Source organism: Nanorana parkeri, unplaced genomic scaffold, assembly GCF_000935625.1.
Source record: "Nanorana parkeri isolate BGI_ZX_2015 unplaced genomic scaffold, ASM93562v1 scaffold1736, whole genome shotgun sequence".
Taxonomy (NCBI): Eukaryota; Metazoa; Chordata; class Amphibia; order Anura; family Dicroglossidae; genus Nanorana; species Nanorana parkeri.
Window position 1 is genome coordinate 252,977 of NW_017308004.1, and position 14,175 is coordinate 267,151.

At 42.2% G+C, this 14,175-nt stretch overlaps 1 protein-coding gene across 1 annotated transcript in view; it reads left to right on the forward strand.

Annotated features, from left to right (window-relative positions):
- Positions 1–14,175, forward strand: part of LOC108799478 (ventricular zone-expressed PH domain-containing protein homolog 1-like) — a 116,481-nt gene that overhangs the window by 66,001 nt on the left and 36,305 nt on the right. Inside the window, exon 6 of the mRNA XM_018571341.1 lies at positions 13,035–13,255. Coding sequence (XP_018426843.1) covers positions 13,035–13,255 — 221 coding nt within the window. The remainder of the gene's footprint in view (positions 1–13,034; positions 13,256–14,175) is intronic.

Genomic DNA, 14,175 nt, shown 5'->3' on the forward strand with positions numbered 1-14,175 from the left:
CGAGAGAGGGGAAGGGAAAGGCTAAGAAATAGAGGAGAATAGGAAGAAATGAAAGCTAGAAGGTAGTAAGAGGGGTAGAGGAGAGAGAAAAACTCCTAATTGAGGATCTAACCTCCCTCGAAGTTACCAAACCCGGGCGCAAGTCCCTAGATGGGTAAGGCCTAAGGGGGGGACGAAGGCTAAACTCAGAAGTCAGGGAGCCATTGGGCAACTCCGGGTCCAATACTTGATATAACATAATCATTTGGCATATAACACTTAAATAATGAAGGTAATAGCAAACAGTGAGAACTTCACATCATAAACAAGTAAACTGGGACTCAATACATGGCAAAACACCAGCGATCATAGAAATCCGTTCTATGATACCCCCAGGAACGATTGTCACACCACAGCAAAAAAATAAAAAATTTACTGGGAAAACTATCTTCCCATAACATAGAAATTACAGTTTGCATCCAACGCCCATCTACCACAAACCTTTACCGAAAGCGGTGCAGCTGTTCCAGGGGGCATCAATCCATCTATGAGCAAATGTCGACAATAGTCCAAAGCGTCCTAAGGAATAACAGGAGGCAGAGGAAGTAATCAAGAAACATAAATACAAGAGAACATTTGGCACATTCCATCAGAACAATCAAATGAGGGCATAGCTGGTAGAGGATCCAGTTCAAGGGTAAGGCAAGGCAGGCACTACAGTAGGATCCCTAGGCCACTATCCGATATAATACATGACAATACCAGTACCGATTCTACAATAATTGAGGGGGAGGGGGGAGAGCCCTACCACCCGCACCCAACCCCCTATGTAATGCACCTACCTAGAGGCCAGGACCCATAAGTAAACCACCTGCAGCACCCACCAAACCCATGGAACCAATTGCCAAAAGGCCGACAAAACCGGTAACTGTAATAGCTAGAGTGAGAGGAGTAGTTTTATGGCTTGATGCTGGTAATAGTGGAAAGAAAACATGTGGTAACCCTGAGAGTATTCCGGGTCCTCATCACAGTTCATTGTGGGAAGGTTGCAGAGGCAGTGACCCCCTGCCTCTCGACTGATGTCGCGCCCCAGAAGACCCCCTCCCAACAGAACGGAGTCGGCCAGGAGTAGGGTGAGGAAGAGGCCGATTGGCATAAGGGCCGATATCCGAATTTGGAGGCATGGTTGTAGAAGCGTAGAGCCAATCCAGCAACTCCACAGGAGCAATATCCAGGAAGGCAAATAGGTCAGGTAACATATCCGGTGCTTTCAGTAAAAAAGTGTCAGTAGGTTTCAATAGGCGTCGCATTTGCAGCGTATTTCTGGATAGATCAGGAAGGAGATGCACCTGGGCTCCATCAAAGTTAAGTGTGCCTTTACGCCAAGCCTGTTGCATAATAGTTTCCTTCTTGGTGTAAGAGTGAACCCGACAGATCACATCTCGAGGTCGGTCTATATCTGAGGAACGCGGGCCCAATGACCTGTGAGCTCTATCAAGTTCAATGGGAGTGGTAGGGCGTAAATCCAGATATAAGTTGAAGATACCCTGTACTGTGTCTTTAAGATCAGTAGGGCCCGTGGACTCAGGTATCCCCCGAATATGTATATTGTTTCTCCTACCTCGATTATCCTGATTATCCAAGTGGAGCATCATGGCGACCATGTTCCGACGATGGAGCGATTGAATGTCTTCTATGGAGGTAAGTCTCTGGACGATGTCTGAATTCGACTGGTCCACAGCTGACACTCTAGCGGAAACAGAGGAGATTTCTTCTTTCACAGCATCAATATCTTGTTTATAGGCAGTTTCAATTCGATGAGTGAAGGTTTCAAAGTCTGACTTAGTAGGGAACATGGCAGTTAAGTCAGCTTTAGTGGGAAGGGCACACAGAAGCCTTCTCAAGTCAGAGTCCAAAGCAGGACTGGGCTGGGATGGCTGAGGGTGCCACATTGACTGTGGGTCAGAGTGCCATGAGCCTAGGGAGCTCTCCTCTGCAGTTGAGGCTGGAGGCAGCACCCAATCAATCCCCTCTGTGGGATCAGGAGGGTCGGCTGCAATCCCACATTGCAGGGAACAAGGGGGCAATGGAGATACAGGGCCCACCCACCTACCTTCTTATCAGTGGTCCTGGAAGCCACGTCTGTGAGTGGGGGAGAGGATGCCTGCGACCGCGGAGGAGCCAGGAGAGCTGAGTTGCAGGACGGACTGGCGCCGGGAGTATCTGCCGGTAGGATCGCGATCTCCTCGGAGATCATCTGCAGGTGTGCCCGCACGGAGGCAGCAGAGGGGACTGGGGAGTCAGGCGTAGCATAGGCCAGGGGATCTTCCGGTGTCCACGGCCCTGAAGGCGGGATCCGGGACTTCAGCTCGCCGCTGGGGACAGTCTCCAGAGGAGCCCATGGGGAGCCGGTGGAGGAGTCCGGAGATGTAGGCATGGCTGGGGTCAGGGGATCACCCATCAACCGTGGCCCCAGGGGGGAGTGTGGGGACTCCAGCAGGCCATCTGCAGCCGGTAGTGTGGCAGGAGAGCCCCGCTATGGGCCCCCGGGAGGATGCCGGCCGCATGTCATCTGACTCTCCGGGCGCCACGAACAGTCGTTTTTTGGGGTATTGCGAACCCTTCTGCTTTCCCTTCCCATGCATCGTCTCAGGCTGTGGGGTTATAGAGTTATAGTGCCTTTTTTTTAGGTGTTTGGACCGGAGCTGCAGCAACGTGCTCCTCACTCCTCCATTGCTAAGCCACGCCCCCTGTCAGTAAATTCTGAATGATCCCAGAAGCATCTTCAACTGATGTCAAACTGGTGCCATTAACAAAATCCCAAGCTGGTCAACTCAGACCCTTATTCAGTAAAACTAATCATCACAGTAAAAGGCCAAGAGGAAGGCATATATGTTGGAGAGGGATTTGGCCCACCTCTTCTGCTCCATCATGGGAAACATTTAAAACAAGGATCTGGAATTCATAGTATATATGAGCTGAAAATGTCTAAAATATGTTTTCAAAACAAGATTTCAATGATTATCTTCCAGGCTACATTTTTCAGAGTTTCATCCCTTAGGTCTCCCAGATAGAAATGTTATTGTAAAAAGAATAACCCTTCCCAAAGAGGTGAGTGGAATCAAAGTCAGATCTTATACTTTTTGGGATATATATTTTATAATAAAAATATATAAATAAAAATTTTGGAAACAAAATGGTGTAAAGATTATTTAAAATGTATCCAGCAAAGTCAGGAGTAACTTCCAAATATTTAATTTTATGCCAGAATAAAAAGAGGGTGGAAGAAGCCAAAGCCCTTGCCTCTATATTCAAAAGCAGAGCAATAGATTTCTCAGAACTGATATGGAGGCCAGATTACAGGCCAAATTAATTTAATAGCATCAATGCAACTTGCAGAGGGTATTTGCATCAGCCAAATACAGTGAGTCATTGGCATAAAGTAATATCATCTCTTTCTTCTATTTTTTTTATTTACGAGTTTGTGTATATATAAATCTCTTTTTTAAATTCATATCAGTCTTGCGCCAGGGATGCTGTGAAGCAATAATAATTACTTTTGCCTATTTAGATTATATTAAAACTGTGGATGTGGGGTAAAAGAAACAGGTGTTAAGGTTAAAGTAAATTACTTTAGTGGTTGTATAGCCAAGATCCCTTGTCTCCACTTAGAAGATGGGGCTACAGACTACTCCTATTGGTTCCACTGTATTGTCCCCAGCCAGGGGTGTCCCTAACCTTTTTGCCACTCTGCAGACTCTTAGCAGCCGGCGATACTTTGGCTGGTGTCCTGCCCAGCTCCTGGCAACCTATCACTGATTTCCAGGAGCTTGGCGGGATACCGACAAGAGCATCCCAAGTTGCTAAGAGCTGGGTGGGGAGACGTGTATGGCCCTTACACATTTCCCTGCCCGGCTCTTGGCAACCTAGGACACTCTGGCTGTAAAGGGGGCAGCAGGCACACTGCAAACATTGTGCAACAGAGTGGTCATTCCACTCTGCCTGCTGCCCCCCAACATGACCCAAAGAGATGCCTCAGGCTGACTCATAATAGTGATAGCCCTGGTCCCAGATGCATAATAAACAGGACCTTATTACCAACAAATCAAAAAAGCAGCTTCTCCAGGCCTAACAGTCCATATGCTCCACCAGCCGATTGGAGGACTGAAAGAAAATATGTACAAAACCTCTTTATATGCCCCTTAAATGATAAGTGCACTTTAAAACAAATTCTTACTCTTTCTAGCTCCCCATCACAAATAGAGTGCTGCAAGTCTTCAGTGTTCTGCCCATGCCTGCACATTACAGCCCCAATTACTTCTATGTGGCCATCTCCTGAGGCCAGAGATGTTTGGGACAAGATCCTGTAGATCACATGTGTCAAACTCAAGGCCCAGGGACCAAATCCGGCCAACCAGGCCATTTCCTAGACTTCTACTTTCAGATCTAGGTATTAAGTTATTACTAAAACCAGTGATAATCAAATGCAGAGGCAATTATGATAAAGATTAGATACATATATATAGTCTTGCAGATACCTTTGAGGGCAACCATAATGTTGATGCAGCCCACGATTGAATTGAGTTTTGACACCCCTGCTGTAGATGTTTATGAAACTTTAATGCACATGCATGTCTGGAGCGATCTAAACAAACAGTAAACAAACAAACAAACAGTAAAGAATGTGGTTGCCAGATTGGGGTAAGCATGTATCTGAGGAGAAAGAGGAGGGACTAGGTTTGGTTGTGGAAGGGGAGCCAAAAGGATTACACAAAGGTTGTACACTAAGGACTTTGTACTAATATTGGTCTAAGTAATGTGTAAAGATACACTGTGGAGATTTGTATGAGCTCAGAGGATAACGCATAACAGGGTTATGTAAATAATTTCCAGCCGCAGATCCAGAGGCTAATTAGTGTTGAAGTGCAGTTTTAAATCACTCATCTTAACAGCTTACATATACTTGTTAATTGAATCAACAGAAGCACATAACATTTATAGGAACATCAAATTCACTAAAGGGAAAAACAAATGCACCGTTTCACTTATGGTTATTTTTAAGAGGACAAACAGAGCATAAACCAAAAAGCGTAAAACCAGTAGTCTATGCAATTAGTAAACATGAGTGTCATTTTGTGATGTTACAGTTAGCATAGCTTTATGATTCAGTTTAGCAGTGCTTGGTGCCTTGGATCTTAGATCAGGAAGTTCTTAAATAACAAGTCATCACTTGAGAAGCACAGCCTGTGACCACATTTAGCACAGGTCAGTACTTCCTTTTCCCCCTCATGCCAAACTCAGCGTGTTTACACTATTCCTAACTAGGAAGAAGCAGCTGAGTAAACAGCAGATAATGTATGTGACAATAGTATTTTCTATATGCTGAAGTGCTGATGGAAATGTCATCACGCTGTATTAGCGACCCTCTCCATTCATTCACTGGTCATTACAAGTATCAATTGCACATCTTGATATTTGAGTTAGCTGGGTACACCGGCGCAGCAGAGGATATTATTACTCTCAGGATCATATACAGCATAATTACTGTGATAGATGACATTAGCCTGATTTGAGTTGCTGTTCAGTTCAGATGTCAGTGATACCTGTTAAAGAGCTTTCACTAGTTATGAAAGTATTTGTTTTAAGGGCAATAGAGGTACATGATCACTTGAAGGAAGAAATGCAAATTCTACAGTGCTCATCTTACGAGTGGATTAACCCCTGCTATCTCTTATTTAAATAAAATGTAACTTGCTCCTCTAGGAGATCATAAATAAAGATACAGTCGAGGGGAACTCAATGCCAAAAATCCCAGAGCTCCCTAGAGGGGAAACTGATATTAAGTTAGTGGTAGAAGCACCCCTAAAACAGGGAACTCACACACTCAAGGTTTTAATGGTATAATGTGTAAAAACATACACTGTATATTGACATTATTACTATACAGCATTTATATAGTGTTTGCGTAATGCTTCATATAGTATGAAAGGGAGACAGCGCAGTTACAATACAATTCAAAACGAGGGTTAGAAGAGCTGCTTGTGAGAGCCTACAGTCTAAAATGAAATGGTAAGCGATACAAAAAGAGTAATAACTGTGTGAGGAGGTGATGGAGAAAGTAAAATTTCAGTTGTTAAGTAAAGGTGGGATAGGCTCCTTTTGAAGAGACAAGCTTTCAGGGATCACCTAAAGGCAGACAGAGTAGATAATGCATATAATACTAAGAGCACTGAGTAGTGGCCATTGGTTTTTGCAGTTAATAAGTCTTTAGTGAGTTATAGCATAGCATTTTCTGTGGAATACTGAAGGTGAAAGCCAGACTGTAAGGGGTCCAAAAGGTTGTTATAAGTAAGGTAGCAGCTCAGACAGTTGTAGGTTAGGCATTCTATGAGTTTGGAGGTAAATAGGGGCGAGATGGGCCTTAGGTTGTTCAGACTGGTGGGGTCCAGTGAGGGCTTTTTTTTAAGAATGGAGGTGACCAGTGCATGGTTTAGAGCAGGGATGGCCAAACTCCAGCCATCCAGCTGTGGTGAAACGACAGATCCCATGATGCATCTCTCTCCGGGAGTCATGTCTGTGGCTGTGAGAATCTTGCAATGCCTCATGGGATTTGTAGTTCCACCACAGCTGGAGGGCCGGAGTTTGGCCATCCCTGGTTTAGAGGGAAGGTGAAAATGCCTGTAGACAGGGAAAGATGTAAGATGTGAGTAAGAGTGCATAGTATAAAGCAAGAGGGTGACTGGAGTAGTCAGGTCAGGTGGGTCTTGATTCAGCTACTCCAGATACTATTGCAGCAACAGAACTTTTATAGTGGTTATCTAGTGCTTGCTGTTAACAGCAGGTAATAGGCAATAGAGGGCTATTGCAGTAATCTATTGCTCTAGAGGGGTTTTAGTGTGAACACAACAAGAAAAGAACGTGTAGCACTGTGACAGAGTGTTCTTGGTAAATGATCCATAGCTAGAGCACAAGCCCAGGAGCTGTACAATTTACTGACAACCGATACTTTCAGCTGGCCCTGCCACAAGCACCAAGACTTGAGACAATTTTAAAATGGCACTTGGACGAACAAGTGTGAATTTAGCGCTGTTTTGAAGCACTTACTGGTAATGTATGGTGGTTTTGTTCATTCTTTATTCTTCTTCCTTGTTTAATAATAACATTTTACATGTTTTTCTTAGGTAAATATAACTTTTTGCACAAAAATGTTGAATTCTCCTTTTGAATGAGCAACTGGAGCTCTAGGGCCCATGCACACTTTGCTGTTCTGGCAGAAAAATGGGCACGCAGCATTGTTTATGACACAGCGTACCACAATATATGGTAATGTGTCACGGTGTGCTGTGCTGTGCTGCACTTCAATGCATTTTCATCCAAGGCATGTTGGGTTACTGCATTGGGGTACCATTGGAAATGGGTGGCATCACAATGCTCTAATGCACCTAACATGCATTAACGTACATTGGGGTAACACACTGCACTGGAGAGGTGAGAATAATTCTTGGGCTTCAGTGGGGAAAAGCCTATTGTTTACAGATCTCAGAAGCATAGGCTGATATCTGAACTCACCATTACACATCGATTTACTCATCAAAGTGACTTAGCCCTTATTAAGACCACTCAGTCCAAGTAAAGACAAATTAGAGTGTTAAAGCAGCAAACTATGCTGTATCCCTATACAGTGCAATTAAATATGTTACTATCATAGCAACGACATGTAATGTTCTGTATTTTACAGACAGATAATAAAATGCAGTTTTATTCTGCTTAAAATCCTAAACGTATGTTTCAGTGCATCTTATATGCATGTAAGTATCTGAATGTGTTACTCAGATTGGGGGATGGAGCGACATACTAATACTGTCACAGTGCAGACAGGAAACATGGTGACCATAGACGAGAAAAGAGTGAGGAGAGGGATGACATCATTAGTATTTTGTTTCTCCTTCGTTGTCCAACTGAAATGTTGGGTGTGTTAGTGACCAAGCTGAAATTAAGAGTAAGACTAAGCAAAGAATATTAAACTAAAGGCAATAGTCCTTCATTTGCTTTGTGTATTTAGCTTATTGCCTGAAGTTCTGCTTTAACAATAAATATTTTCCTTGTGATTTTATAAGTATTTGTATTATACATAAAGGAAACACCAGTATGCATGAGCCATAGATGCAACAATCCCCAACAAGCTGTCTATCTTAAGTAAATAACACGTTTCAAACTAATTTTACACATAGATTTACAGTAACAAAAAATAACATTTAGTATAGTATAGTATATTAATCGATTGTGAAATATAACTGTTTTTGGTGTGGCTTCAGTGATCTACTTTGCATGACTCCAGACATGAGAACCTTGATTCATTGCCACAGTGAGTAGGAACATTAGTTAAGTGTTCCAAAGAAGAGGTAATCTGACTTCAGAAATAAGTGCGTACTGAATATCTGGACAAGAACCAGACCTCTGCGATAAGCAATGAATAGTTCATTGAAGCCAGTGGCTTGTTTAGTGGTGATAAAGGATGTAAAACTGGATGAATTTTCTTTTCAAAGTCATCCAAATATTGCATAACTCTATTCACTTGTTGACGTTAGCCATTTGGGTGTTCTACATACATTTATAGAAGCGGTACACATGTTCTTTAAGTGCTGGTGACTGCTCTGGTATTGTTGAACATTCATCTCCTGTGACAACAAATGAAGACAATTCTTAGCTGTTTCCCTATCAGTTTAAATGCCCACCACAACAAAAACAGGTATGAATGCAAAAGTGGTACATGTATCATTCAAGACCATATAACTATATTCTCTTCAAATGCTCATCCTTTACTATTAAAGCTCTAGGCAAATAGATAAATACACAGTTTAAATACATACAGCATATGAGAACTGATTTACCTTCCAAAGGGTTATGAAGTTATGTCTAACCAATCCGGAGATTTACACAGCGCTGCCAGATGGCACAGCCAGGCTAGTGACCTGACATTTCTCTACTGCAGATATACAATACAGCGTGGTCACCTCCCTGCCCCCAAACTGTAATTGGACAGTGAAGAAGCAGCGGAGTAAGGATGACATCTCACTCCTCTGTCCTTCTGTCAACATATTTCTTGTCAGCAAATGTGCACTGCAACACACACACACTCGGCTACTAGTGCTGCTCATACCTCTCACAGTCTGACTACTGCTTTGCACGGAATGACAGTAGACTGTTAGCACCAAGTTCAATCCAGGGACGAATGCTAGCTGCATTTAAAAATATATACATTTTTTGCATTATTATTTATGCTACAAAAGTGGTGCATTTTTTTGAGGTATAAACAAGGCTTTTTTTTTGGAGGTCTTCCATGATTTCTAGATGTTTTACAAAGACAAAAATAAGTACTATAAATAAAATGTTCATTTTGTTTGTATTTTTGTAGCAGTAGAGTAAACAAATGCCCAAAAGTTTTAAAATCTTTTGTAAATAAATGTTGCAATGTTTTTCAGCAGAAGAATAATTTTGGGGTCATGATGAATAAGACATATCACAGAATACAAAGAGTACTTTATATCTGCAGTTCAAAAAAAAAAAAATCATACAATTAAAAAGTTATTTTTTCAGTTTTGTTTCTACATTGAAGGGAATTTTTAAAACTGGAGCAGACAAAATCCAGAGGGGTTGTATATGGCAACCAATCAGCTTCAATATTACATTTACAAAGCTTAAAGGAGAGCTATTGGGAGAGTAAAATGTACTCTTCTTAATAGCTTGAGCTGACGTGTGACACTGCTGCTATCGCATTTCGGCTCTATAGCTTAAGAACTAGACATGTGCACTGCCAAAAAATTTGTTTAGTTTCGTTTCGTTTTAAATTCGGATTTGTGTTATTTCGTTTTTCAGGATTCGGGTGTGAAAGTCAATTCGGATTCGTGATTCGGACGAAATTCGGTAGCGTTAGTACGAACGTTCGTTTCGTTTTCTGTTCTTATTCGTTTCGTTCGTTCGTTTGCAGCAAAAGTGACATTTGAGGGGGAAACAATATTTTTCTCCTTCTCTAATGTCACTTTGCTCCAACGAACGAAACGAATAAGAAACTAATAAGAAACGAATAAGAACAGAAAACGAAACGAACGTTCGTACTAACGCTACCGAATTTCGGAAATGGAAATTCGGATTCGTTTGCATTCGTTATGTCTGTAATTCGGAATTCGGATACATCCGAATGTCCGAATTTCTGAAAATTCGTCTGAATTTCGATTCGGAACTAAACGAATCGCACAAGTCTATTAAGAACTGAACGATCACAAACTGCTGATTGCTCAGCTCATGGCTTCTCCCTGCAGAGAGCGGTGACGCCCCACAGGGATTTCCCCCTTTCTTCTCTGTTCCTCCAGCACTTATTGGAGGGACAGACAGAGGCGGGGGTGGGCACAGCAGGCTCTGGCATTAGAGAAGCAGAACCAGCTGTTAATCAGGTAGTGGGGTGGATCCTGAGAATCTTGTCTGGATTTTTCCTGGCTGCAGTGGTCTGCTATATGCTGAGTTTGTGCCACAGTAGTACATTAGTAAATGTACTTCTGTGACCCAACAGAGAAATAAAGCCAATGCTTTATTTTATTTGGCTATAGTTCTATTTTAACTGAACGAACTGACGATAGAATTCAATCGGTTATTATGGGCAAATGCTCTATATTCTGACTTCAGAATACTGCTTCAATTTTGATACATTCCCCCTCCCCATTGTATATAGTTGTTCTCAACAGTGCAACTGGCTGAAATGTATCAATGTTTGCTTAAATAGGAGGTGTGTGTGGAGCGCACTCAAATTAATAAATTCCTGGAGTGGTTGGGTAGAATTTTATGTTAATCCCCAGTGTGGTGACTGCAGCGTGCATCGGACAGGTGAAGGTGTCCTGCCAATTACTGTACGCAAGAAAAAACACACAGGAGCGCCACAGCTTAATATGATGGAGTCTGGGAGAGTGAAAATGTTGCACTATGTATCATATGGAACTAGCTATGGAAGAGTGACAATATGTGTCGAACTGTAGAGAAGGGTAATGGGAAGATGAAGGATGGTGTGTGTGGGCACTGCTAATGTGGAAAGGAAACAAATGAATTAACCCAATAACAAATGAAAGATTAAATAGGCAATTACATGGAAGAGTCTGTCGAAGTGCCTCTCTGTTGTCCAGTGTGTGGATGGGATGCCAATGGTGGGATCTGCGGTCCTGGATGGTTAGGGAACTGTGTCCAGTAAAGAAGTATCTGTTGGTGACCGCTGGATTCCCGTTTCTGTGCCAGGTGACAAGTTCTTTTTGCCGGTGATCTAAAAAAGACGATCTGTCCCGGCTGGGGAGAAGCCAGCAAGATGGGGGAGATGGTGGAATGCGAGGTGCAGCCGGTGTCAGTGGTGAGGAAGATGGGCTGTCGGGGTGCCGATGATGTGCGATGGGATGTACAGGGACTGTCTCATATTGAACGGAGGTGACATGAGACAGTCCCTGTACCATACATCCCATTGCCACTGTGACAGAAAGTAATAGGAAATCCAAAATGTTACAGTTAGCGGCAGGTCAAGGGGTAAGAGGAAATCTTTCAAGGGGATCATGCCGACAACAGTCTGTGAAGAAAATTTCCTTAACTTTGTAGAGATTTTCTTTCGACTTACTGTTGCATTTCCAGATCAGGAAGTGAAGTTTCTCAGTTTCCTATCCAAAAGTAAAAAGAAGTTGGCTATACATACCCTTTAAGGTGCTCCAGATGGAATCCAGTGAGCTAAATTACCCACTATCTTTGTCTATTTCTTGGGGACTCCAGGGTTGTGGTCTCATTGCTCCTTGCTATATTTCCACCTACCATCAAATTTGAGTGTTTTCATTCACTTTGGGGTGTTCACAATTTTCCTATTGCATTCCTCCTGCATGGCAGGTATGCAGACCCTGCCAGAGTCCTTGAGAAATACATGCAACTACCAAAAGGCTCCTTTAGTAGAATACAGTAGTATATTGAGCAGGCAAACGGGCAGGGAGCGTGTTGTTGTGTTAAAGTATTTAGAGGGTTATTCACAAAGCTGCCGAAGGCACCCGAGTGAATAACCCAGCCGATGTGAAGTGAGCCAAACGCTGTTCAGCTATTCACTTCTGGCTTGCATTGCTAATTTCAGCCGTACATCGGCTGCCTTCAGTCAGCCGAACATGCTCTGCCTTCAGCTGCTGTATGGGTTATAGTGAGTAGCCTGTACAGCAGCCCTTCGGTTCGAATGAACCAAAGGGCTCTGGCGGCCGAAGAGACCCGAAGGATCAGCCAAAGCTACCACTGTATCCTTCGGCTCCATAGTGAACAACCCCCTTAATTAGCCATCTGCAATGCAATGAGAAGAGTCACAAAAAGGAGAGAGTTTAAGTTTTTGGGAAGCAACTTTACATAAAAATCTGTCATTAAGAGAAATGTTTAGATATGCAGCAATTCACTGAATAGATAAAAATAACATGATTTACAATGCTGATTCTGACAGTGTTCATATGAATACAGCATTATTTAATATGCACTTGAAGCCCCATTATGTAGACTATCTTGTTGCAGTGTCTTAGGATTGGAGCAGGCAGTGTTGAGAGCTGCAGAAACTGCTTGCTGCTAGTGTCATACATTGAAATAAAAAGTCCCAAAAATTACTTGTTCACCGCTGATTCGTGTAACGGTAGCATGAATTAGAAAAAAGAGCAGATTGCATAGTTTCAATTTTCTTTTCATCCTTGTAATCCATCTATGTATGTGTCAACTTTGACTTAATAGAGTACGTTCATAATTTTTGGATCATGTGATTAGTTTCTGTACCACAGTGTATACTGAAAGCAAATACCCTGTTTAATCTCTTTATTCATTAAATAATTATTTACTTTAGTATTATAATTTGACTTTTTGCACTATCCTTCACAGCTCATTACATGTGTGGTTTGATATTTTCTTGTTATAAATATATACTACTGTTTGTAAGCAATATAACCATGGTTTGGGTTTGTTTTGAACACAGTTGTATACTGTCCAATATTAAGCATGTTCAATTATTTACTTTATAGACAATGGCCAAGATGTGTCTGACGTATCTGGTGAATCAGTTGAATAACATGGAACACTCGTTTCATCATTTACTTCTCACGGAGATTAAGAACATTACAAACACATTTAATGAAGTCCTGGCCATTCCAGGAAGAGACATGTGCAGAATGAGTAACAGCCTGACTGCAATAGCCAAGATTCTGAATGAACACCTAACTGATGAAGCAATGCCAGCATGCAGGTAGTAGTGTATGCTATCATCTGTTCAGTGCTTTACGTTAGAAGAAACTATGCTTATTTCAGCAATCTCTTATTTTACACTGGACTTTGTCATAGTACCTGTTGCGGTTACATTACCCAGTTTGCTGAACAATACAAAAGAGTTTGTAAAAGTTTTAACCAACTTTATAGAAGAATGGCAGGATGTATTAGAATTATCCCTTCCAGTGGGGCTACCCACGCACTGCAAGAGTTAAAGAAGAACTCTAGGATTTTGAAAACTTCTCCCTTGCAGTGGAGCCACCCCTGCACTGCATTGGTTTACCTGCTCATTTTTCTCTGTAGGGGTGAAAATAAAGAAGTAATATTTACCCAAACCTCGGTCCTGCGGCAGTGACAGCTCATCTCTCTGGCCCTCTACTCTGGCTCTGCTTTTCACCACTAGACAAAACAAGCAGCTAAGCTGAAAAAATACTTTAAAGACTTCAAGAAAAAAGCTTAAAGAACTCCAGTATTTTGAAAAATTAACCCTTCCAGTGGGGCTATCCCCTGCTTGTTTTGTTCTATGGATAAAAACAAAAAAGGTATACTCACCTGATCCTCAGTCCTGCCTGCTGATCAATTAGATGTGAGGACGCCGACATACCACAGTCTGTGCAGAGGGAGAAAGAGGTGAGCTGTCATTGACTCAGGACCAAGGATCAGGTGCATGCATCTTCTTTATTTTCGCCTGTAGACCAAAACCAGCACTTAACCCTTGCAGTGGAGATACCCCCACTGCAAGTGTTAATTTTAATAAATCTTGGAGTTCTTCTTTAAGTTTCTTTCTTGAAGTCTTACAATACTTTCTTAGCTCCATTTAGGGATTGATAAACCCAGATCTTAAAAGAGAACTATGGCCCAACCTTTTTTGCCATAGTTTTCGCCACTCTTTATTGTCAC